Source organism: Anopheles marshallii, chromosome 2 (assembly GCF_943734725.1).
Source record: "Anopheles marshallii chromosome 2, idAnoMarsDA_429_01, whole genome shotgun sequence".
NCBI classification, from domain to species: domain Eukaryota; kingdom Metazoa; phylum Arthropoda; class Insecta; order Diptera; family Culicidae; genus Anopheles; species Anopheles marshallii.
In genome coordinates this window covers 92236066-92263160 of record NC_071326.1, presented here as the reverse complement: position 1 = coordinate 92263160, position 27095 = coordinate 92236066, and the positions used below count along the sequence as shown (strand labels likewise).

General features: G+C 37.5%; 1 protein-coding gene across 1 annotated transcript in view; it reads right to left on the bottom strand.

Annotated features, from left to right (window-relative positions):
• LOC128719567 (fat-like cadherin-related tumor suppressor homolog) overlaps positions 1 to 21232 on the bottom strand; it is a 55897-nt gene extending 34665 nt beyond the window's left edge. Inside the window, exons 1-6 of the mRNA XM_053813193.1 lie at positions 20342 to 21232; positions 16722 to 19323; positions 4041 to 4147; positions 3675 to 3882; positions 2446 to 2507; positions 854 to 1009 (exon numbers count right to left, since the gene is read on the bottom strand). Coding sequence (XP_053669168.1) covers positions 854 to 1009; positions 2446 to 2507; positions 3675 to 3882; positions 4041 to 4147; positions 16722 to 19323; positions 20342 to 21232 — 4026 coding nt within the window. The remainder of the gene's footprint in view (positions 1 to 853; positions 1010 to 2445; positions 2508 to 3674; positions 3883 to 4040; positions 4148 to 16721; positions 19324 to 20341) is intronic.
• Between the last annotated feature and the right edge of the window lie 5863 nt (positions 21233 to 27095).

Sequence of the window (27095 nt, the reverse complement as noted above, 5' to 3'; positions counted from 1 at the left end):
TGGATAGTGCACACCGTATACATATGGCCATGGATAAATTTTTACGATCCAACTCGACGCGTCATATCTTCTACCACCAGTGACAGTAAAACTGAATAAGTGCTCCGAAACGCGGTGCTGGAAATTCTCTATAATCAGGATAAATCTGGATCTAGATATCTGGGTAAATTATCAAGTGAGAAACTGTTTTACTCTGCACATTTTAGAGGTGTGGACTGTATCCCACACATTCCGAAATCGTTATGAACAGCATCAAGAGGGAAAATATTGTTGAATCGTGAAGAAGCAAAAACAAAGAACCAAATATATTGTGCCTACGATAACAATACTCGCACCGCTTAACGCTTAACCACTAACGGTAACAGATAGCGATACCACCATTTATTAACGTTGCAACAAGAATTCTCTATCGATAAGCTACGATCGATGGATGAAAAAGACGATTCGAAAATGCGCATCCGTGTCAGAATGTCAGGAATGATTAATAGATAGAGGTCGTCCCGATTAAGCGAGAGAACTAGGGCATGCAAAAAACAAATGAGCTATGAGAATGTGAATTAAGGGGTGTTAAATTGATCCAGTGATGTAGAGTTTCATGTTCCCACTGCTTTGAAAGTGGTATATATGTAGTGGGTTAATGTACAGTGAAAGCAGAAAAAACACCTAGAATAAAAGATGCACTTTATCGACGACAATCGGTTCACAATCACACGCATCCCTTTTATAATATAAAATATTTCGGTGTGATTGTATGTGTGCGTCACATGTTGTCATGGATGGTAAAGGGATGGATCGTAAAACAACAATTTAACAAAATTACGAAACATTACAAAGAAGTCGAAACCGAACCTACCTGAAACAATGGCTGATCGATTTTGGCATTCGCTGGTATTTGCACTTTGTACATTTTTTGATCAAACTCTGGCGCATGGTCGTTAACGTCCTCAACCTGCACGACTACGCGTGTAGTCGACGATAACTGCGGATCTCCGTTGTCCATAACCAGAACCTATAATTAAAATAATATAAAGGAAAATTTAACATTAGCTATGGTGCGAGCTAACAACAGAAAGACAACAAACATCTTGGGTACATAACGGTTAAGTTTGTGTCAAATTGTAACTTATTATCTAGAATCGACTTCGCTGGCTGAAATAAAGAAAGTATTTGAGAAAGGCCCGATGCTTGAAACCAGAGATAAGCGTAGATCATAAAATTCTGAAAATAAACAGACCCACAGCACGATCGAGACAAACGTTAGTCTTCACATGTGAGGCAAGTGTAAGCGGCACTCTTTGAGGGACATAAGCGAGTAACACTGATCTGCGCACGAAGTCCAACTTATTTACACGGTGTTGGCATCTAGGATGCACATGCGTGCACAAAAATGCATTAAGCATAGGGCTGATGAGACCACAAGCCGACACTGCAGGAAACGGATTTTTTTGTTTGGTAAGGACCAAAGCACAAATAATCAATTTATCCCACGCATAGCATATTACCCAACTCATGTAAACTCGTCGTCGTGTCGTGATTCTAACCAACACATCGAAACATTGTTAGTATATAAATAGCGACATTTTATTTAATTAAGTTAGATTTAATTCAGAACTTTAACGGAGAACGTCACGTCTTTCGTTTGATTTTACTTGGCCTCTCTTAGAATTTGCTTGAAATCTCATCCGGGTCTTCTGCCCTCATTCGAACTGTTAGAGTTTCCCATGGATACACTTTTGCGGCATGGGTTCCCACGTACCAAAAACAATACCGGGAAGTTTTATCAATTTGGCACAATAACCCCTTTCAGGCAGGAATCCAAATCCTATCTGTTTGCGGTAAAGCTAAGGACTTGAAGGACATTCCTTCGCGTGGCCTGGCCGGAGTTTTACCATCAACAGTGGGTTTGAAAAATAATCTAAGAGAAGTGACCTAATCAGTGTCAGTGTGTTGAAAAGCCATTTTAGTCCTAAATTTTATAACGATTGTATAATTCAAATTGCACTATAGGTATGTTGTAAGGTAAACACATGTTTGAACATACAGGTAACGTATATTAGATTCGGAGAAAACTAAAAAAATTAGCATATTTTGAAGCATGTGCAAAGGGTTTTTTTTTATTTTTATTATTTATTTTTTATTAAGAGTTTTTTTTATCCTTCAATGTGATAAATATAAGTGTATTAGGCTGATATTAGGCACAGGTTCCATACGACAGGACCGGTACAAACTCCAATCACAACGCGCAAGATTAAGAAGAGTGAATAGCCTTGTTTTAGATAGTAATTTTATATTATTGCAACTTGTTAAATACATTACATCGAATTAATGACACGTCTTGTTGTGTTTTCTTCTCCCTAACAGTCATGCAATTCAATGCTATCGATTTTAGAAACTAAACACAAATTTACTTTATCTCTTATATGCAGTTCATGTCCTTAAACTTACCTCTAGTATGTGTTCCGGTTGATTTTCGCGATCCAACTTTCGAGCCGTAGTAGTTATAAGCCCTGAACAAAAGATATGCATTATGAAAATTAATTGACAAAAACGGTTCATAACTTCATACAACCAACAAAGATATGAAAATAACCTGTCCTAAGTCTATGGTTACATCTATTTAATATGCCAAACAAACGCAATAGAATGGTTTAATCACAAGTATTTTGAGAAAAACCTTGCAAAGACCATTTGTAGCTAGAAGAAGACAACACACCTTTAATCTTAAACTTAATCACCTTAATCACCTGGATCACCTTTAAAACTATCTTAAACGCCAAATGGCAAATAATTATTTCAGCACCGTTTTATCCTTCCGATTGGCAATGCAAGGTGTACTGATATTTGTTTCTATCAAAGTTTGAAATGTAATCCCTTTTTGAAGACGATGCAATGTACGCCAACGAATCGTTGGAGTTTTTCCTTTGAATTTTAGTTCTTTTTTCACCCTATCTTTGATATATGTTTACAGCTAAACCGTAACCGAAGATATACTTTTGTTTCTTTTGCTATTATAACCAACATAATTAAATAGTTTGTTTGAATCTTTAGTTTAACAGGAATTGAACAGTATATACAAAATATACAAAATTAATGATACGAGGATCGACGATCCGACCATCACATGACTCGAACTGCTTCTTGATAGAAATGCTCTTGAATGCATGTTCTAGTTCAAGTATTTGAAATGCTTCCTGTTTCACCTGTATTTATCATACTTTCGCAATCGTAGTTTTTAATTATACTTCGCAGCGCCATCGAGACAACATGAGTTAAGAAAAACTTTTTCATCAGTTAATTTTCGTGACAGCTCAATTTTTTGAGATATTTCTTCCAGTTTGGATGTAACAATCCAATTGAAATATTAAATTGAATTTACAATTTGTTTGGAAAGCTCTGGGCAGCTAAGCACAGAACTTCAAAATGCATTCAGAAAAACTGGCAGGAGATATTATATATTTATGCTTCGTATTTTATAGATATGCATGCACTTAGGGGCTGGTGTCAATTAAACTATACATGGGAAAATAAAATTGATTAAAAAAAAGCATTTTCTTACAACATCTTTCTGTTTTGGTCCTAACCCTTCGGCGAAAATATGAATGAATTTAAATATACAGTCATAAATCGATACATAACACCCTATAGATGTGTGTGCTCGTTAGCTAATTGCTTACCGCTGGTGCTGTTGATGGCGAAGTAACCCTCCGGATTCCCGGAAGTAATACGATAAGAAATCTGCTGCATTGAATCTATGTCTCGATCTTCAGCCACTAGTTGTAGGACCTTCACGTTCGGAGGACTGCTTTCTGGTACCGAAGGATAGTATACGGCATCCTCGGTGAGTGGCACATTATCGTTTTCGTTCTGTACCTCGATGTACACCTGAAAAAAGTGGTATAGTAGTATAGTAGTGTATATAAGGGACGGATTTTTAAAATCTTTGGTACAGAAAACAATTTTTAATGGCATAGAGAAGGTTTCCACCAGGGAATAGTCACGCAATTAGGATTTTAACCAGAGTACGATAATGTACAACTTACCTGTACGCAGGAATGCAGTGGAACGACTGCCTGGTCCTGTGCGCATACTGTTAACCAGTAGTTCGGCTTCGTTTCCAAATCCAATAAAGCAAGAGTGCGAATTATTCCTAATGAAATGAAAATAGTGAGAAAGGAAACCTTAATGAGCAATACATCAGTAAAACTTACAGTACATCACCATATCTAATTGATTACTCCGATTTGTATATAAATCTGTTTCCCTTTCTAACAGGACCGAAAAACAATGTTTTAAACGCTAAGACTGACATAATTTATTTAAAATAACGCAATGTAAGAATGTTGTAATTAACGTGAACTTCACGAATGTTGTATAAACGACTTCTGAAACTTTGCGACGTGTCGTTGCGAAAACGTCTGCTTTACGGCTACCGCCCCTATCGACCACTTTTGTGTGATCAAAGCTTTCAAATGAAGTTGTTAAATGCTTATTAAATGTCTTGTTGCTATGCTATGCTATGCTATGTATGCTGGGAAAAAACAAAACGGCGCATGGATGGAAATTCATCTCCTTTGTCATTTAAGGTCGTTTTGTTGCGTCTTTCCATCGGTTCCATATCCGATGAGAGTGCAAAAAATTTGTTGCACTTTTTGTAATACGTCCTAACTATTTCATATGACACCTTGTACTCTTCGCTGTTCCCCCGGTGTCCACGGGATGGGGCTTCTTCAAATCAAAAATACCACACCACCTGAAATTTTGAAATTTTATATTTTGAGATACGCATTGGCCGCAATTGAAGCGTTGAATATAAACATAATACAAATACAAAAGACACAAACGCTTACATTTTTGCTTTTGCCCATCTGACTAGCTAAAATAGTTGAGTCTATTTGCCGGTTATTGATTGCCTTAACAATCAGGCCAAGCAGAACACGTTTATCATCGGAACACACTTCGCTTCTTAGATGAATGTCATTCTGTTGACAATGATCCCCCGCCGGAACAAGGAACGTTTGGATAGCGTGACGAATGAGCGTACAACCATCGTCTTTACTGGCCAGAATAGTATTTATATGGATTAGTATTATAACACTACGCCAAGCATGCGACAACTTTTCCATTGCCTGGGAAAAGCCCCAGGCTGGATCAGACATGCAAAGAATCGACTGAGCCAGCAAGACAACAAAGAAAATGATAATACATAAAAGTCGGTGACGGTTTCGTAGAATGACGAGAGTACGGTGAATAATGTGACGTTTCACTGGACATCTTGCCGATATGGAACAAAAAATAGCCAAAAATGCGGTACAATTGGTTCGTTTTCTTATTTTTTTCATTAGAACGACAAGGACAGGTAGCGACTAATTTTACCACGTTACCGAATAGGAATAGTCCTTGCTATGAGGTAACGATTTTGGTGGGATTTTGTCTCGGTCCTGTCGTGTGCGACCGGTGCCGCTAGCAAATAAACTACCGGGTCGTGAGTTCGGTACGAATCATTAAGAAAAAAAACAGTCTAACAGCACGGGAGATCCATAGTAATGAGAAGCTCCTTCGAAATCTTTACGATGATAAAAATTTGATACTCCCGATAATAACTTTTTCATCAGTTTGACTCCCGATGTTTGATAAATCAGAACAGAAAAAAACACTCAACAACATGAACTGCTATCAACCGTTAAATTTATTGTTAAGGGTAAATGTAAAACGGGAGTAAAAATAGACCGGAGAAACCTATGATCGTTCTAAGTTTTGGTACTGAAGTTCTATATAACTGTTTTATGCATTGCTTTTGCCAATATGTTGCATTTAAACTAATAGAATACAGTGAAGTACCTCTAACATGCAAACTAAAGGGACCGATTATTTTACCGTGTATTCAGACGCTGTATAATCTTAGCAATTATGCGTACTTTTTCTGTCTAACCAGCGATTACACGTGATTTTCTACCGAAAGATTTCACGCTAATGTCAAAATCAATTATGATAGCTACCCTATAATGATTATTATGGTGCATAATCTTGGTGTAATCTGCAACCGTTTGCAATGGTATGTGTATTTAGAACTCGATATGAAAAGAACATACATTTCAGATAAAAAATGACTGAAAAATATATCACAAGAAGTAACCTTTTCAAGACAACACAAAAGTGAACGTGAATTAACTTAATCATTCCAATGACTAAATTAAGCCACTATCGAACGTTGCTATATTCTCATGCTTGAGCACATTTCCTTGGCCAACAAATTCCCCAAAGGCCAAACAGCAAGCAAAAGGATTTCCCGTTGGCAAACCGGAAGCAAGTCGGTCGACCACAATGTGTGTAAGGATGTTTTCCATGGATTGACTGGAAGATTTCCGTCCGTATGCAAGATGCCGGATTTCGTTTCCTGGTTCTGAACAATTTATAATCCTTCTCTTGTGCACGTACAGACGGATGAAAACGCGCTGGAACTTTATTTGGTGTTTGGCATTTGGTTTCCGTGGACAGCGACCATTAACTTATTATGCCTGTCTTGCGATCGACAGCATGTTCAGCTAAAGCTGGAAAACATAACATTTTCAAGACAATGTCAAAGAAATCCAAACCACCAAACTCAAGTGAGTAGAATGTGGTAAATTTTATTTAACTTTTGCCTGAATATCATTATCATTTGATATTATCATTTGCTGCGAACACCAGTGACCATCAGTCAAATTTTACCTAGCATCAGCAGATTTAGAGTGCAATGTAGTCAATATTATTTACACTTTACTGCTCATCGAGCATCTTATTGTACAGAACTCGAATGTAAATGGCCTTAGGTCAATTGACTTGTCTTGTGTATCGTACGACATTAAGATACGAATGGTTTTACTTCCAGTTGGTAATACATGGTGGCTCCAGCAGTAGTTTGAATGTTAAGAAAACCCATTCCCGAATGCAAATGTAACTTTGTCATGCGGAACAGCGAATGCCGTAAGCAAATATACTGGGAACATATATGCAACAATGTTTACCCATTTAGCAGTTAGATTGGATGATGATGTGATGCTATGCTTGTCATGCAGAAATTAGATGAAATTTCAAGCATTCCTTCAATATCTTAGGTTTAGTACTTTTATTCCTTTTATTCACAAGCGCATCTGTGGCAAGGAAGCGATTGTTTGGGAAGTCAGTCAAAAGCGGTGTTTTAAATACGACAAACGCCGTGGTAATGTATTAATATAATAAAAATCCCTTTAGTTTAGTTAGTTTATTCGATCTTCACTTCTTGTCGGTTGGCGAATCACTACCTCTCTCGTCTTCGTGACGTCTCTATAATAATCTTACTTGTTCGCACAGAGTGACCCTTATTTTTAAACTTCATAATATTCTTACATGTATACAATATTTGTAATATATTTGCCAGAAAATAGAAGCAAATTAGCATACAAATTACTAGGCTGAATTATTCTAAATGAGCATTTTTGGGTTTTTTAACAATTTTTTACAATAAATATACATTGTTTAAACGAGTTTTTTTTGCATAATGAGGGAAACGCTGTAGTGGATTTCAAGCTCGTTGCCTCTAAGAATGAATGTGACTGTGGGAATGTGAGCATATTTTGATTGTCATATACATCTGCTCTAGTCGCAAATTTTGTCGTGTAAGTAAACCTAAATGTATTCGTAAAGCGAAATTAATTATCTGGAATAGTAATACACTCCGAAATTATTATCATTGTTATCTGTTCACCCACAGGATTTAACAAAACTAACTTTATACCTAGAACTAAACAAAACTAGAAAGAAAGGATCATTATGAATCCTTCCTAACCATCATGAAATGGTAGTTATGATTGACTCTTTTAAAGTGGATCATATTCATTCAAAATTTATTCCGGGTTTTCCCTACTTTACATTTTCCCTCTACACTATTAATTAGAAATAGGATTATAAAACATGTAGCTAATTCCCATTACACAGTCACTTCAAGACTTAATCAGCTGTTTAAGTCTTCAGTTTTTAAATCAACACCGTAGCAAATTTTCACTCAGCAATTATTTTCGATTCGTTTGTGGTTTATGACCAGACGGGTTTCTTCATACTACACGATTCTACTTTAGCCACTTTTGACCAATTTTATCCCCAACGGCGAATTTCAGAATCGGGCGAAAAGGCGATTTTTTAAACGGATGGACAGCTAACAATATTATTTATTGTGTAAATCTCCTAGCGGGTGTGAAACAAAGCTTTCTTTCCTTATCCGGATGTATATGGAATAATATTTCGCCAAATTTTCGCCAAAACTAGAAAGAAAGGATCATTATGAATCCTTCCTAACCATCATGAAATGGTAGTTATGATTGACTCTTTTAAAGTGGATCATATTCATTCAAAATTTATTCCGGGTTTTCCCTACTTTACATTTTCCCTCTACACTATTAATTAGAAATAGGATTATAAAACATGTAGCTAATTCCCATTACACAGTCACTTCAAGACTTAATCAGCTGTTTAAGTCTTCAGTTTTTAAATCAACACCGTAGCAAATTTTCACTCAGCAATTATTTTCGATTCGTTTGTGGTTTATGACCAGACGGGTTTCTTCATACTACACGATTCTACTTTAGCCACTTTTGACCAATTTTATCCCCAACGGCGAATTTCAGAATCGGGCGAAAAGGCGATTTTTTAAACGGATGGACAGCTAACAATATTATTTATTGTGTAAATCTCCTAGCGGGTGTGAAACAAAGCTTTCTTTCCTTATCCGGATGTATATGGAATAATATTTCGCCAAATTTGTAAATGGGGTCCAAAAACCCATGTTCAGCCATTTGTACAGGATGGTGCCACTAAGAGTGGGTGTGATGGATTGGTGAGAGCTAATGGTGTTGCCATCTCTCCAACCTCTAAGCTTCCAACAGAGTTAGTGTCTTCATCATAAGGGAATAATCCTTCCTCAGGTGGATTTGCATACATTTCGTTATCGTCGCGGTGTGTATTAGACTGAAGTAGCTGCACTACGCTTACGCATAGGTCATAGCATTCATACGTTCGTTTGAATGCGTTCTGGAAAACCAGACACGGTGCGATCATTCACTACGTTCGCTAGATAACACGGACACATACGAAGCTTATTTCATTAAACAAAGATAAATATGCACGACAAGGCATGTGCGCCCTTGTCAAGCCTCGAACGATAACACGTGTCGTCTATCAATACGATGTATCTCCCGAACTTAGCCACCGAAAATGAAAATGTGAATATGTGTAAGAGGAAGACTGTTTAAAGTGAAGGCCGTAGCCAAGCTAAGCTGTCATTATGCTACATCACACAAAGTATTACGACGCCAATGTAATACGTGATATTACAGATTAAACCTTTGCAATAATTTTTCAACCCAAATATGAAGGCATTAACCAGAGGAACTGGTTAAAATCGCCTCATTCCGGTTGTACCGCAATCCGCATTTTTCTTATCATTCAAGTCACTTCCGTGAGGTTGATAACACAGACTCTGTTATTTGTTGAAGATGTTGTTCCGGGTGTCAGACAAGAAGCACAAATTTCCAAATTGTAACTCAGGGTGATTCAAAATTTTAATAAAAGTTAGCTTACCGTAGGCTTACGCAACGAACGAAATGCTAATTGAAATTTAGGTTTCCATCAAGACGAGAGGTAATTTATAATGAAATTTAAGAGACGATTGTTGTGATGTATATTTTAGATGTTGAGTAATTATTTATCCTATGAAGTTTTAGATTTTACCGATTCTACCATCGTACACATTATACCCACAACATCATGGGTAAGTTTATTAGTAAATAGACACTTTTGTTTCATTCAGGATGGGATCGTTCATACATCTTTACGGTCGGCTAGGCCATTTTCCAACAAAAAAAAACCTTCATGATTAATTTTTGTTTCCATTAGAACAGTCAGGCCATATAGACTTATTATTGAATCATTTTATAGGATACAAAAACGTGCAGGAGATGTACCAACACGAAACATGTAATGCACAAGAACGCTACTGTAAACATTTATTTTAGTTATTATTATTATTATTATTATTATTATTAGTTTTCAGATAATAAAAGTTATAATAGAAGCGCGCTGGTGGTATGACGGTAGCGGCGCCGATCTTCACACGTATGAACCGTACCAAAATCCGAACTAATCTCCCGTACGCAGGACTGACTATCCAGTTACGGGAAAATTAAGTCACAGAAAGCCAGGAATGGCAGGTTCTTGTGGTTGTTGTGCCTATAAAGAAGAAGATTATCTGCCCATTCGCAGAAAATAAAGAAAAAGTGTCAAAAATGCTCAGGTCACAATATCATCAAGAGGAACAATTTGTCGTCTTATACAAAACCAAGAAAGATAACATAATTTAATGTTGCAAAGATGCCAGCTGAAACTGCAACAGTATCACAAAAAACATGTATTTACTAGTATTTTTTCACAGGCGTTGCGGTTCGCCCGACGTAAAACTGCACCTGTCTTTATTGCATTTTCTCGCCCCAAACTTCAGGGCACTATTTTGCTATGGTATTTTGTGACTAGAATGCATGAATAGGATAAAAAGTTTATTGATTTATTGATGATTTATTTAATGCATTTTTAGACGACATCACACTGCCTCCACAACATACGAGCGATTAATGCTAAGTGAAATAAGAGTGATTAAGAGAATAAATTTAATTTATTCTAAAAAGAACTTTGATTAAAAAAAATATATATTTTTAAAAGTTTTCTGCACGTGTACTCTGCAATCTGCAATAGGTCAGATTATAGAATCAACTAGTTTTTACAGATCTCTAGCAATAACTTTAAGATAGACATATTTCCAAAGAAACAACCTAGAGAACATAAATCCAAACAGAATAGTATGTTTTTACTTTAAAATTACTAACCTTATATGAACTTAAAAATATAAACACATATTTATAATACTACTTGAAAGAAAATAGTGTATGGTATCCTTGCTTTATGAAATACCATTTCTCTCCACTTCAAAAATCAGATTAACCCTCAGATATGTAATTTAACCATATCACTTAACTAGTATTATCTACTTTGTTTTCATTGCGCCAGTTGTGACATTAGTCGGTTGAAGCCTTTGGTCAAACCGAGGGCGCAACACAAATCACTCTCCTAGAGTAGGACTGATCGGTGAGTCCCGCGCGCTAAATAATAATGATTGTCACTCAAATGCTGGTAACTATTCAGTAGAGTATAGAGCGTAATAGACATATTCAATTCGGTGATGAACTTCGTTTACAATCAAATCACGTTGGTAAATTCGTTCTACTGAACTGCTAGATCACAATGATCGGTGCACATCATAAATCAGACGAAACGGTCTCTACGAACAAGGCAGTTGTGTAATGCGAATCACACACTGTGTGATTGTAAATCAGGCAGTAAATGTCTCGCCTCACGCTACATTTGACGAGTTGAATCAACATTGTATTTACAGGGTTTTCGAGTATTATTTTAAAATATTCAGCGACATGATGTGTTTTGTTCGGGCATATAATTGACTCGTTCAGTAAATTATTGATTTGTAAAAAAGACGCCGTTGACATGTTCAGCGGAAGTATTCGATTCTGTGAACGGAATTTATTTTTTCACTTTAAGCTAAGCTGCACAGTCTCAACATCAAAAAACCCACATTTGATTATAAATTGCAAATAACATAATCATCATCTTGAACGATTGAACAACTTGTTGTCTTCGGTATATGCGCCAGTTCATCAAGCGCCAAAGATATGCATATGCTCATAAGGAAGCTTAATTAAATGCCATAGTTACAATAATATTAGCAATTATAAGAAATAATTGCTTTGCACGTTACCTTCATTCAAGAATGCTGATAAAAAGCACCATGAAGTTATTTAAAAGAATTAATTACTGTTACCGCACACAGAATTGATTTGACGTACGTTTGTGTACGTACAAACGTCTCTTATAGCCAATGTATAGTAAATTCTATGCCTCAATTCTTTAGAAAGTTATGTTCAAACTACTAGATGTACAAATAAGTTCTATCTCAAACAACTGTAAATATGCCATCACATCTTCCAATCCGATTCCACCAATGGACCAACAATTCGACGATTTCCAGCGGGTGTGCAGAAATACAGAAAATAAACATCTATTTCTTTTCGTGCTGAATGCACATCAACATTACCCTCAGTTTTGTCTCCTTATTGCCCACACCGACACAACAAGTCGAGGTCAACCGACTACGTGGAATTGTACTAGCAGGCTTATTTGTCCAATCCACAAACAAATTACGATTATTTCCGTCGGAGATATATCTCTGGCAATAGGAAAGTAAAAAGGAATCCTGTGCACGCAGCAGCATAAGCAAAACAACAAACGATATCCTTCGAACGATAGAAGGTACGTCGTTAGCCGTAGTATTAGCAGTAGAATTAAGGGGCTTTTACCTGTTGTTGTAATTTGATTCGATCACATTTATATTAATACCGTACCGGTAAGGTGTGTTGGTCATGGAATAAACTCTTCGGTAACAATATCAAGCACGCAACACCAGTCTAGTCGCTCGTACGCTGAACGCCGAAACGAAAACAGGTGTCGCAAGTAACGGCGACGTTTTGCTTTGTACAAGTTATTTGTAGAAATAATCCTCCGCAGCCTAAAATGTAACAAGATAGCTTTGATTTACCTTTATCAGGTGGCCTATTGCTCAAACTTGGCTTGAATGGCATGAAGGTGCCATCCCTTTTGTTTTATTGGTAGTTTGAGGCAACGGATACTGAAAGCTTATGAACGGAAAACACAAGTTTAAATTGCTGTGCTAAAATTTCGTTCTCCTAGTAACGTTACAATTATTTTAGTGATACCAATCATTGGCAACGACCGGAAGCAGTCAACGACCTATTTAGTCATTTCTGCGTTAAGTAAAAAAAAACATAACTGTAAGTCAGTGATTGTACAACTAATCATTGTTCTGTTACATCTGGTATATTCGTCATTGTTCTCACACTCATATATTAAAAACGTGGCAAAAACTCGGGGAATATATGAGCCAAAAAAAACAAAAGATTTTGGAAAAGTGCAATCTATACAACCACCAATACCACCAAAAGCATGAAGAATACAAGGAACTGGAAAGTATGCACAGGCTAACCAGGCTTTTCTATAAATATGTTGTCGTCCGTTTTTATACGGTCTCGTAGCTTACGCCTTCGTATTCTCCTTCTCATTGGTGTAAATTTAACGGTTAGCAATGGAACCAACACATTGCTAACCGTTAAATTTACACCAATTAGAAGGAGAATACGAAGGCGAAAAATTGTGTAAAAAGTAAATAAACAACAATATAATTACAGTAATCACTATAAAGCAATAAAAGATAAAAGATATCGTGGCATCAAAAGCTTAGTTTACGGGATTCAACCACTAGCACACACGGATACAAAATAAAAAAATATGTTTTTGTTATAACGAAAGACATTTTTTTGTAATCATTTCTTAACATTTCATTCGAGATACCACTTTCTTAGTAAGTCATTAGCAGTCCACAAAACTGTTTTCGAACGACTACAGCATATTTTATCAATTTGTATCCATGTGTATCAGTGGTGGAATCCGGTAAACTAAACTAAACCTACACTTTCTGCGCCTAAATTTTTTATTATTATATTTATTTTGCATTAAAGTAAAATAAATAAAGTGGCATCATCTTCCTCCTCTGTAAGTATTATTGGAACTTTTGTACTTAAAAAAATATAAATATTTATGCAACGAAAAGAAAAATGGAATTTGTACTGTACGGCTAATTATTGTATGAGGAATTTTCTTTTGTTCGAACAATAAACTGTTGGTGCTAGTTGGGATTAAAATACCAACCCTCACTAAATTAGAGGTGAAAGTGACCTAGGAGGTCCAAAACCTCTATAAACAATCAAGAACAACAACAACTCTCACTAAACAGAACAGTCAACGTCATAAAATTCCATCACATTAATTAGAATGGTGTATTTGATGATGTTACGCATTTGATATGCGATAAAGTTACGAATTTTTAGAAGCTTAAGATTTCCATGATTATTAAGATAATAATGCAATTTTGTTGATACCCTATTATATTAACCGTTCATAACAATCATTACTCAGGTACATTTTGTATGCTGTATAAGTTGTTATTTCTTTAATTAAAATGTTGATCAAAATACTAATCCTATATTGTTTGCGGTAGTCGCTAAAATCAAAATGCTACCTTAAATAAAAGCAAAGTCATCAATTCAGAAACATGTACAAAAACTTTCTTTTCTTTACAAACTTGCAATACCTTGACCAATTTCGGAGTGGTAAATGTGAAGGAAAATAAATTATTCATTCAGACTACGTACGTAGTTGCCTCGGGACGAAGTAGCAAGCAATAAAAATTTGCATTTTATGCATACGCTTGAAGAAAGAATGACTGTATTGGTGAGAAATATTGAAATTTGTAACCATTAGGGACCAACATTCGAGCACCTTTGCAACCTAAGCGAGTGCCTTTAAAAATCGATATCGAATATGGACTATTTTATAGAGATGTAATCGATTCAATAAAGGCAGGTCATGTTTTTCTCATGTTACTATATATAAAAATAGTACTATTGATAAAAGTGTTGTTGTAATTTGTGTAAAAACAAATACTAAAGAAGAATCATGTTTTACCTTTTTATTTCAAGAATAAAAACTGGAATTCCTTGGATCGTAAACGATTAGAAAGAGCAATAATTCGTAGATAGAAAAGAAGATAAGTATAGAACTGGCGATTGCAGATGAAGAACGCGTTATTGTTTCAGAACTAAATATTGGTCTATAACCAGAAACACTTGAGAGCAAGGATCGACTGGAGGAAAATCTGGACCGCCATTTAATTTTATCCAGCCGAAGCGGAAGTATACCTAGCGAAAGGTACTGTTTCACGGTTCACAAAATAAAATGTATGTCATCCAACGTGAAACATATTCTAGATTAATTAAATAGTAATAAATTAAATAGGAATAGTAAAAAAAGGTCATACTGATATCCACGCACATGACAGAATGATTCGTGCAGCATTTCCGACATCTTTTCAAAACAATACAACAATGTACATCCATACAACACTGCTGAATAATCTCAAAAGAACGAAATAAAAAAAGTACCTCAGTAAAAATACGCTTGTCTGACTGTAGTTAGTCATTTACAATATGCGAAAATAATGGTCATAAATGTAGTTCAACCAATAGTTTGAAACATATGTAAATTGTAGGGTACCCTAAACCACCAAATTTGTATATCTCTATAGCGTTGTAAGTTATGAGCAATAATTAATGTCAACACCAGTTATGAACAGCTGTTGGGATTGATGCGGATTCACAAACCGGCGTGAAATGTCGAATCGAAACTTTCATTGCAATGACCTACAACATACACTATGTACGCCCTTGTGAATGAAGCAATAAATTGTACCGGAAACAAGCAAAACAATCGCTTACTCGGTGTTGTAATCGACTCCTAGGGTAAGGCTGTAATGTAAAACCAGTCTTCAAAATTGACAAACAAGACGAATAGTTTGATGAAGTCTGGCAGTTAAGGCTTTGAAATACCGCATATTCGTGCATACGATAGGAAATTTATTCCACATTTGAAGATATCTGGGCAAGTGGGGTATAGTAATTCACCATGACACCAAACGCGTGGGACCATGATAGAAATGAATCGCCTATGGCCCCCGGGTAGTGATTTATCACCCCTAGTTTCGTAAATAACTAAGGTTCTAAGTCATGCGTGTTTAAACACCGGAAAACATGCATCAACAATACCTGATGAACATAATGACGCGAACAGGCAAAATATTAGCAATATCATAGCATGAGCTATTAAAACAACAAATAAATGAGAATAGTAATAAATTCGGAAAAAATATCTTATGAAATGCTCCTTTAACTCAACACTATATTGATAATATGGCAAATGCCGTAATTATGGAGTAAATAAATAATAAAAATTAGTAAATAAATGCTCCTTCTTTTCTTTTTTCCAGATATTATATGATAGCGAGCGATGGAGCGATATGGAGATGGCGATGAAAGCGAGAGTTTGGTTCAGGAATGTCTCTTCATAGTTTTGACTGTCTAATGCTACGTCGATCCTGCACCATAAATAATGAACGAAAATAATAGCGATGAAACAATCGCTATTGCAAATCTGGTTTACCCTTTTGTTTCGATTCTTTTTCCGCATTGGAGCAAAGTAAAAACGAACAGAAACAGACAAATTTATCACTGAAAAATGCACTTAATGATTCAAGTGCGTTATTTATGTGTCTCAATGTTCGGAAAAACGTAGATACATTAGGATTGTTTTAATTATTTTCATCAGCTTTCTCGGCTAACAAAATTTAACTTTTAGAGAGAATAAAACAAAACTTTTGATAGAATTTTGGTGAAAATGTATCTACTACCAGCATATATATACCAGGTAGCTTGATGTTTATATCATACGGAATGAAATGAAAAAGGAGTAACTATGTTTTTCTTATTAATTGTCCGGTAAACTTTCAACGAAAACCCATTAATATAAACTCTTATTGAATCATTTTAGTCGACTGTCGACCTAACGTGTAGATAAAAGGTAATATGGTAACAAATGTTTGAGCTAATATAAAAAAAAAACAAATAATAAAAACATTTAAAATTAAATTTACTCTTCGAACATAAACTAAATTTACTTACCTTCGTTATCGATTGTAAAGATACCGAGTCCATCGCCGCCTTTGATAGAGTACGTAACACGAGAATCCGGGCCAGGCAGATCAGCATCTTTTGCCAGCACCTGCATCACATGTGCACCGGGAGGTTTGTTTTCCGCAACTGCACCCAACAACACATAATCCTCAAACTGTGGTGCGAACCTATTCTCATTTACATCAATCACCTCTATAATTACCGACGTTTCTGACGACAAGGACGGGGTTCCGCGATCAATCGCCTTCACGATCAAGCTGTGCACCTGCCGTTCCTCGAAGTCAAGCGTCCGTGCCGTTCGTATCGTTCCCGATTGCTTATCAATACGGAACGTACCCTCACCGTCACCATTCTCACCGAAAGTATATACTATTTCGCTGTTCATGCCGCTGTCAAGATCAACAGCGGACACTACTGTTACTAAAGTACCACGTGGAACATCTTCTCGAATGCGCACGGTAAGGTCAGGCACCGAAAATTCCGGTGCATTATCATTGATGTCATCTACGGTAACGCGCACTAGTGCATCAGAGTATAGAGCGGGAGTGTTTTGATCACCACCACCATCGGTAGCACGGAGCTTTAACTCGTACACCTCTTGACGTTCACGATCGAGTGGAGCAATGACGATTAGTATTCCAGTCTCCGAATCTACCAGGAAATCTTTCGTGTCCGTCACAAGACTATACGTTATTTTTGCATTCCGACCGAGATCAGCATCCGTTGCATTAACGCGAAAGATAATCGTACCGTTGATTGCGTTTTCCGTTACACGGAAACTCGCCAATGACTTCTCAAACCTGGGTACATTATCGTTTTCGTCCATAATTGTGATAGGAAGAATTTTAGAAATGGATTTTTGTGGTTTTCCTAAATCATACACAGTGATATTTAGGAAATACTCATCTTGTCGTTCACGATCTAGATAACCGATGATCTTCAACTCGCCGTTGTCCGGATCAAGTCGAAATACGGAATCATCATCTCCTCCAGATATACCAAATACAAGCTTGCCATTGTACCCTAGATCCCGATCACGTGCCTTGATCCAAGTGATAGTTGTGCCGAGTGGAACCGATTCGTTAATCTTCGCCTCGAGCGGCAAATCAACGAACTCGGGTGCATGTACGTTCTCGCCGTATCTACTTGGCATCATGGCGAAATCATCCATAGCGCCACTTACACCTGCTTCCCGACCGGGCATATTGTTACGTTCGGCCGCTGCCATTATTTCAGTCAACCGTTGGGCTACTCCTGTTTCCCGACACTCAAATGTAGCACCATCTTCTGCTTTCAGATTTGCACCCAGGTTTTTCCTATTCCGCACCAAACTGATCTGAATGCGGGAAGTGTCCGCGAAGTGAGTCCCATCCGTTGCGGTAACGTTTAGCTCCCGCTGCTCCATGCCCACATCGTTAAGATCGCATCCGACTGAAATAGTGCCAGTTACTGAGTCAAGGTTGAAGCAACCATCCTCAAACCCAGACAGTAACCGGTACGTGACCACACTACCATAGTCAAAGTCAAGCGCTGATAACGTGAAGATCTCTGTTCCGATTGGCGTGTACCGTGGTATCCTTCCTAGACAATCGATTTTTTCGAACTGTGGTCTATTGTCGTTCACATCCCGCAGTTTGATTACTAGCTGCATCTCAGTCTGTCTTCGGTAAGGTAATCCCCAGTCCGATGCTCTCACTCGAAGCACGTACTCTCGGCGCATACTTTCAAAGTCGAGCAATTTAGCTGTTCGCACTGTACCGGAGAAATGATCTATATCAAATGGGACATCATTCAGGTTCGCTATACTATACGAAATATATGCATTCTCGCCAAGGTCCTTATCTCTTGCAGTGACCTTCGTTACTGACGTGCCTGCCGGTTCGTTTTCATCAACATAGATAGTCAGGTTTGTTGTTTCGAAGATGGGATCGTTATCGTTTGTGTCCTGTACATTGATTTTCACCTTTGCTGATGATTGTTTACGGGTGCCTGGATTTCCCTGATCGATTGCAGACACAGTAAGCGTATAAAATGCTTTCAATTCCGCATCTAGATGAACAGCAGTGTAAAGCATACCCGTTTCAGGGTTTACTCGAAACTCACCACCCTCATTACCACCAACGATCTCAAGAAACACCTTCGCGTTCTTTCCTTCGTCACGATCTGTCACTTTCAATCGTATGACGGGCGTATTCGGAGGCGACGTTTCCGGAACGGATACCTCATATATTTCTCTGTTAAATACGGGCGCATTGTCGTTGATATCTGCCAACCTGACCGGTGTTACGATGTAGCTCTGTTTCGGTGGTACACCACGATCAATAGCACGAAGCGTTAAATTGTAACCCGAAGGCGCTGTTTCGCGGTCCAGTAGTCTGTGTACCTCGATCACGAATTCTCCTGGACGATCAGTTGGTTTGATACGGAAGTGTCCATCGGGATCACCGTCGACGATGTCCAGACTCTTGACCTGCCCATGTAAACCCTTATCCTTGTCTGTTACTCGCACAATACCAAAAATATTTGTGTTGGAATTCTCCAATATATCTGGTAATGCTTGAACATAAATATCCGGTGCGAAGAGGTTCACCTAAAACATGGGAAAACGAAAAATTACGTTTTAACACATAACATTATTCTAACTCAACTTGCTGTTGGGAGTGGAAAACATAATAATTTAACTTATACATGTTCAGGGACATCGAGGGCTGCTGATTATGTATGATTATGATTATTAACCGAACCGATTTAGATTCATTCAATAAAGTACAGGAAAAACAAGACAAAAATTGTGATTTTTTAATTTCGATGCATTGTTAAGCAGTTGCTTAAGTATCTTACAATGATAATGAAAATTTTAGAATAATTTATCTTAAGACAAAAAATATGACTTGTTTCTCTAAAATAAACAACAATTTTTTTTTATTTTCAACAACTATTCAGCCTCAAAAACTACACTTTTTACAAGAAAGAAAATGAACAACGTTCTTTGCACGCCTCGCAAAACACGATACTTGAAAAGCCTAGCGAAGTGAACCTTAAAAAATGCTTCCATTCGGCAATGTCAAATACTGCCGTTAACAGCAGTGTCGCAAAGCAATATTGCCAGCAATATCCATTGCTCAATATTCTACTTAATATAATAGACGATTCTTCAATATTTCTGCCGAACATGTTGACGTCTTCTTTTTCTTTATCGTCACAACAACCTCAAGAGAATTAGGCCTGCCATTTCTGGCTTTCTTCTTTTTCTTTATCGGCACAACAACCTCAAGAGGTCCAAGCCTGCCATTTCAGGCTTTCTGAGACTTTATTTACCCGTCCTGCATACGGGGGATTGGTCCGGATGGGGTGTTAACATGTTAACGCTACCTTTGTTTTTAATTTAAGGGGGGTTACTTCTTTTATTGTGTTCGGTTTGGAGATTCGTACCGCTAGACTTGCCAAAACCTTCTGATCTTAAATTTAAATATTTTGGTCATTTTATACAATTTTTTGGTGCTCAAGCGAGCTGTATTCTACTACCCGTCTTGATCCGTTTTCATTTTTTTTGTTGTTTTTAACGCTAGTAGCGTGAACACTATATACATAGCAGCTGGCAGACTTACCTGTAGAACTTTTATTTTGACGCGTGCTTTGCTCGCTTGATTGCGACTGGTAGATCCAATGCCACGATCATTTGCAACTACCGTCAGCTCGTGTAACGCCCGTTCGGCGAATCTTAGTGGACGGGTTAACGTAATCACACCTGTCGTTGGATGTATTGCAAACTGTTCTGTCTCATCCTGGATGCTATAGTATATCTCACCATTCAGCCCAAGATCTGCATCCTCCGCCACTACATGCAAAATGCTCTTGTGCAGTGGAGTATCCTCCGTAATCGCTGCCGAATATTCGGTCGGATAGAACAGTGGGCTGAGATCGTTCGCATCCAGAACTCGTACATCGATTACTGTGTCTGCTTCCAATGTTGTACGACTCTTACCCTCACGGCGCACACCTGTCGCTTTTACCTCCAACCGATAACTATCCCCTTTTTCTCGATTTAACACGATGTTGTTTGTTCGCAGCCGGATTGCGAGGAAGACGAAATCACCAACTAGGCGCTCTTCGGCCTTGAAAAACCGATCCTTATCGCCTGCCACGATCTTGTATCGGACCTCTATATCAGGCATCACGTGCAATCCCATACGCGATTCATTTGGTGGCTGAACAGCGTACGTTTTGATGACGCTATTTTCTGGTATTGACACATTGTAAACCGGGTGGATAAAGCGAAAACTGTACGATGGTGTGGGAGGAAAAATAGAACGCTCGTAGCGAACCAGTTCAGGAGGTATCCTTTTAATGTCATTGCTAGCACTAGTACCATAAACATCGCCACCACTGCTGCTGCAGGAAGCGTGATTGCCTGGAGCACGCGCTATTACTTCCACCAACGCCAGGAGGAGAAGTGCAAATAAACGCGCCCGCGGCAATCGGCCCAAACCTGGGATCATGTTTAGCTAGCTGTTAACTCATCGTCAAACATCAGAAGAACATCTATGAGGAGAAACAAAAAAGAGGAAGATACGGAACTATTAGTAAGGCATGACGCATCGACACCAAAAACGAACGATAAAAAAGAATTATTTCATTTTTACTATAAAAGCTAAACTTGAGGAACTGGTGAGTTTAAGTACCAAAAAAAAACATTTAATTAGACATATTGGACCATTAGACACTACCATGGAAGAACTCAACTTTTGAATGAAGTGTTCTTACATATGACGGATTATTTTTTCTCACTACTCTGAACGGCGTATTCATGGATCAAGTTTGTGTTAAAGTTTTCGAACGTTATTAATTTTTTTTTAAACTTTTACACGCTTCATGTATCTTTTTTATGCTTCATTTTTAGAAATTCCATCGAGTATCCTTTCATTCCATGATTTTTGTGTGAATAATGATGTAAATTTTAATAAATAACCCAATTGACTATTAAGTTTGTACAATTCTTTCATTAACCTTTAACTCACCCCCCCCCCCCCCCCCCCACCTTTCGATTCAACCCTTAAGAAATTTGTTCTGAAAGCACCTCCTCCTCTCATCGAGCACAGATCAACAATTTTGAACTTAGGAGTGCCATTCCGTCCAAAACCTCCAAGGGGCTTGTTCCGCCACTCACGAGAAAACAAGCGCATGTCTAACTTTCCTTACACGCGACAAAGAGGGATTTTACAGATGCTGTGTACTATGCTATTGAAGATTTCCAGAAAGCCTCAGAGTATGAACAATTCATAAACATCCAAGTCGCTTAAAGAAATATACATATACTTCCCGTCCTTGTTTTCATACGTTACCTCCTAAGCTCCCGGAAATAGACGGACTAATTCAATAGCCCAACGCTGTCAGATACACAGGATAAAAACAACATAAACCAAAACTATTTAGAGAGGCAGATGCATTCATATGCTCACATGCATACACATCAAACTTGTATACACATTTGTGTGATTGGAAAACGGGCTGTGAATGGTTTTTTTGTTGTTAAATCTGACTAAAAATGAAATACACAAAAACACAATCATAGAAGGGTATTCAGGGGTATAATTTATATTACTTTTTCTCACTTTTCTTCCGTTAGGCTGTAAAAAAACAAAACGTGACTGCATTTCATGAGCACCTATGAACACTAAAACACTTCTTTACATACATTCAACATCTCATCTCAACTTTAAATGGGTTTCGTTAAGACGGACAGTCTTGAACATCTGTTTCGCTGCATGATTAAATTTCGGTAAACAAAAACCCACCCCATGAGCGACAAATCCATAAATGCAGTCCACGTTACTAACACATCAACACAAAAAACACTGGTGCTGTGCAGCATATTTCGGTTTGGCTTTTAAAGTAAAATGCATGGGCACGCGTTACACCAACACTCTGAATGCGGCTGTGCCGACCATTCACAAACACACACATACAAGCGATACACCCTTTCGATCTTCAAGTCTTCAATTTGGGGGTAATAAACACACGCTTGATGGAAGCTGAACGATCAGAGGGTGAGGGCGATGAACAGCATCAATTTTGCCAGCAATGCAGCTGCTGCTGCTGACTGCTGTTCTTGGTTGAATTCCAAAAAGAGACACATCAAGCACAGAGTAATTCTACGTTAACAAATATATGAACATCTTAACTGAATGCGCTATGGATGCGCCGGCAGGTTGCATACCCCTTCAAAAACAATCTGTTGTAAGCAAATACACACGGCTTCACGCTCTGCCTTTGTATTAACACTGTTCTTTTTTTCACACTTCTAATAACTTGCCTCTTCTGTAAGCATCATTCACATGAAAGCAACTGTAACAAATTTATCCTTAAAAAGATCTTCCATAATCTTCAGGAAAAACATATTTAAAACAGCAACAGCAACAAAAAAAACTAACCCACCAGCCCAATATCGCGAGGGGAAACAATAGAAGAATGCGATAGCACCGCAAAAACTCTCGTCATAAGCGACCGCGAGCAGCAAACTAATGTTACGTGCAGGAACGGGACACGCACAGAGCCCCGTGCGCCGTTTTGATAGTGTTGGTGAGCGGGGCTTTTAAAGAACAGTTTCATTGTTGTGTGTGTGTATACATGGTATAGAGGTGGTTTGTATGAGTGAGTAGTTTCTTTATGAATGGTAACATAGGCAATATGTTTCACTTTGTTTCTGTTTTGTTTCTTTTTTTCTTGAAGTATTTTTACTTTCTGATATTCACGTTCGAGCGACCAGGCCCTATGTCTTAACTGCACTCATTTTTCTCGCACACACTTTTATTGATTTAAATAACGTTTGGAAGGACAGGCGAAATCATAGCACTACTATTGTACGATGATAGCTTCTATAGAAGGGAATTAGGAGAAATAGGGCGTAGGGAATTTCCTAATATTTTGTTCATGGGCATATTAGGTACATCTAACATTATTTTTCTTGCGTTTGCTTAAATAAATGAAAATAATGGAAACTTCTCATATCGGCCCGGTCAACAATTTGTATAGAACATCATCAATAACTTTGGGTTATAAAGGAAAATGAACGAACAAAAAACACGCTGTAGTGCCCTTCCATAAGATAAGATAAGCTACGATGCTTTCGATGTTCCTATACGTAGAAGTAACGTCGGATATTTTCATACAGATTCATCACAGACCGTTCAAGAATAAGATAAGATAAGCTACGATGCTTTCGATGTTCCTATACGTAGAAGTAACGTCGGATATTTTCATACAGATTCATCACAGACCGTTCAAGAATAAGCCTAATTGAAAAGTAAACGAAAACATAAGGTTAATGAGTAACTTTATCTCGAAAGAAGGTAAAGAGGAGGAGGCAAGGAGGTAAAGGTCTTAAGGTATTGTTTTTCTGTATTAGGCACTTTAGACAAAAAAAACTTGATTGGGAACTATTGGGGATTGGGTAGGTATGGTAGGGATTTGTACAAAGGGATTAACCTTAGTATGTACTGATCAGAAAATCTGTCTTTACTCATTTCCAGTGCTCGTTTATATCGTACGACTGCCTTTTCTTAACGTTTAAAAAAAATTAACTATTGTAGTACACTGACGAAAACTGTACATTCTACAACACATATTTTAATATATACATAAATCAGTAAAACGATAATCCTGACAGGACACCAATTTCATGTTTCGTTCTTTATACAAAACCAAACAATTAAGATATATTTTGATTTAACTGAACGGTGATTAGATTTTGAAGCATTGGATAGCTGGCTAACATTGTTCTAACCGCTTATCTATGAAACTCTAAGTGTCTTCTGTCTGTGATCGCCTTAACCATCCATCGAATGCTCTTCGAACATGAATTCAATTCCAGCACCGAAACCAAAACCATAATCGTTGCAAATCACATGCACATTTTAAATAAAACATTTCCATTCTACATGCTTTGATCGCACGCGCCTTTCTAAAATGTGCTGACATACACTTCATCCATAGAAACCGGGGATTCGCAACTGATCACCAGGATAAAAAGGGATTGAAAAATCTTTTATAGCCAGTGACAGTGACGCGAGTAACGGAATAAAACAATGGAGTCTTTTGCAACATTGAAACTAAAATAATCAAAAATCAACAGAATAGCTTTGTATGTACAAAGATATTTTTAAGTGAAGGAGAAAAGCAGTCACCAGCAACCGGAAACATGCTAATGCATTTTCTATCATTGCATCCGTGAATTCATCTCGCGTATCTACTTCCGCCCTGTTCTCTCCTCCGCCCCGTTACTCATCTATTTCATCTATTTGGATACCGTTTTAACATATATTTTTCTGACTGATTACATGTACATTCTTTCTGAACTCCAGCTCGCAAAAATAAACCCTACTAAAGTGGGTGAGAATACGGATTGAAACAATTCGAGGAATTTCGATACATATTCTCACTTTAAGCCAAAAGTGCGAGATTATCATAGATTTGTATTGTTTTTTTATTAGCATACCGCCATGGCTGTGTGAAGAGTTTTCTGGAGAATCTCAAGGGCCGTATGCTAACGTGTGGAATAACAACGCTCTTTTTAAAGTGATCGTAACTACATCTTTACTGCTTAATACTGGGGTTTGCCTTGCATCACAACTACAAATGACAGTTTACAAATTAATCATATGACAGTCTGTTTTTTTCCTATTATCAATTCTTTCTAGTTCTATTACGATATGATGTTTGCAATATTTTTGTATTTATTTCCCAATGATTTGTTGATTAGCCTCCTTCATTCAATCCGTTCCCTCTAAGTCAGACTCATTATCGGCTACAAAAACAGTTCGCCGGAATAGACGGACTAAGTTGCGCTGATATATCATCACCATATACAAAACGAAAACATAAGAGTAGTATAAATCGAATTTTAAAAACTTCATAATAATTAGTTGCTTCGTTTTGATAAAACCGCGATTTAATTATTCAAACTTCCAATTAAGCTTACCGTTACTAGCTGATTCAACTAAGAATAAATTGATACTTCCAATCACTCATCATATGATAATAACGAAGTATGGCACAAGGAACGACAATTGAACAGTTGTTCTATCCTTTTTTCGCACTATCCCTCTCTTCTGAAATATAAATCTGTTTTATTTTGTTAAGTATTCCTATATCTTGAAATCAGTATCAATCTATTAATCATCCTGTCCGAAGGTTAACCGAGTGACCAATGCAATCGCCCAAACCACATCCCGGTTGACCATAGATTAGGAACTATGAAGCATGTAAAAAACGAATGTTTCTTTCAAATCAAGCATCCCTCGAGCATTTGAAATGGTGGCATCCCAAGAGTCTTCATATCCACTCCCACAAACACGCAACGTATACGTACAAACAATCAAACAGTATGTATAACTTGCGAGAAAAAGTCGTCCCGGATCCAGTTTGTGGTCGAAAGTTTAATTGAACGGAACAGCTACAGATTGAGGTTCGGTTTACGGTTTCTTTTGCTTACGATTCCTTTTACTTCGATATCATTGTGACGAGTGAAATATTATGAGGCGAAAGGTTAGACGTTGGTGACGACTATGATGCCGCCAACGATGGTGGTGATGATGGGTGAAGGTTTGCAAAGCTAGAAGCGGTCCGTTTCCACCAGATGGAGCGCTTCGACAAAGTAAATGGTCCCTAGAGAATGTGCATATAGATGCAAAAAAACGAGCACACACACATAAAACACAACTAAAGAGTTCGCGAGAAAGATGAAATTGAAGCAAAAGAAAAACCACCATTGCAAAATGTCGCTCGTTGACATTCCAGACTTTCTTCCAATGATCAAATTCAACTAGAATGCTACTTAGTTCAGTTGTTTCCCAAATGCACATTTGATGGTTGTGTGGCAGAGGGTCTTTGTGTTTATGTTTTGCATAGTAAGCCCCTTACCTGCTATACTGAAAGTAAGTGTGCAAGGCAAATGTAATAGCGATTTCACCTCCAAGCGACTGACACCCCCAGCATGGACCCAAAAGCTATGTAATCTATGCTAAATCATATGTTAAACGATCCGCACGTATTTGAATGTATTTACCTGTCACTGCACTCAATTTACATGTATTTGCAATCATACTGGAGATAGGCGAGGATTATCGTCACCCCATTTAATAAAACTGTCTGTGATTCAAACGATTACACGATATACAACGATTTCGTACCACTGCCATTTTTAAGCGTAGTATTATAGTGGGCGATATTACACATCCGTTATTCAATCTAATACAAACTATTCAAATTACATATACATCATACGAATACTTGAATTAAAGTTGAACATGGGACATCTAAAATGGAAGCGAAAGCTTAATGTATATAATTTACGAATAAACTCTT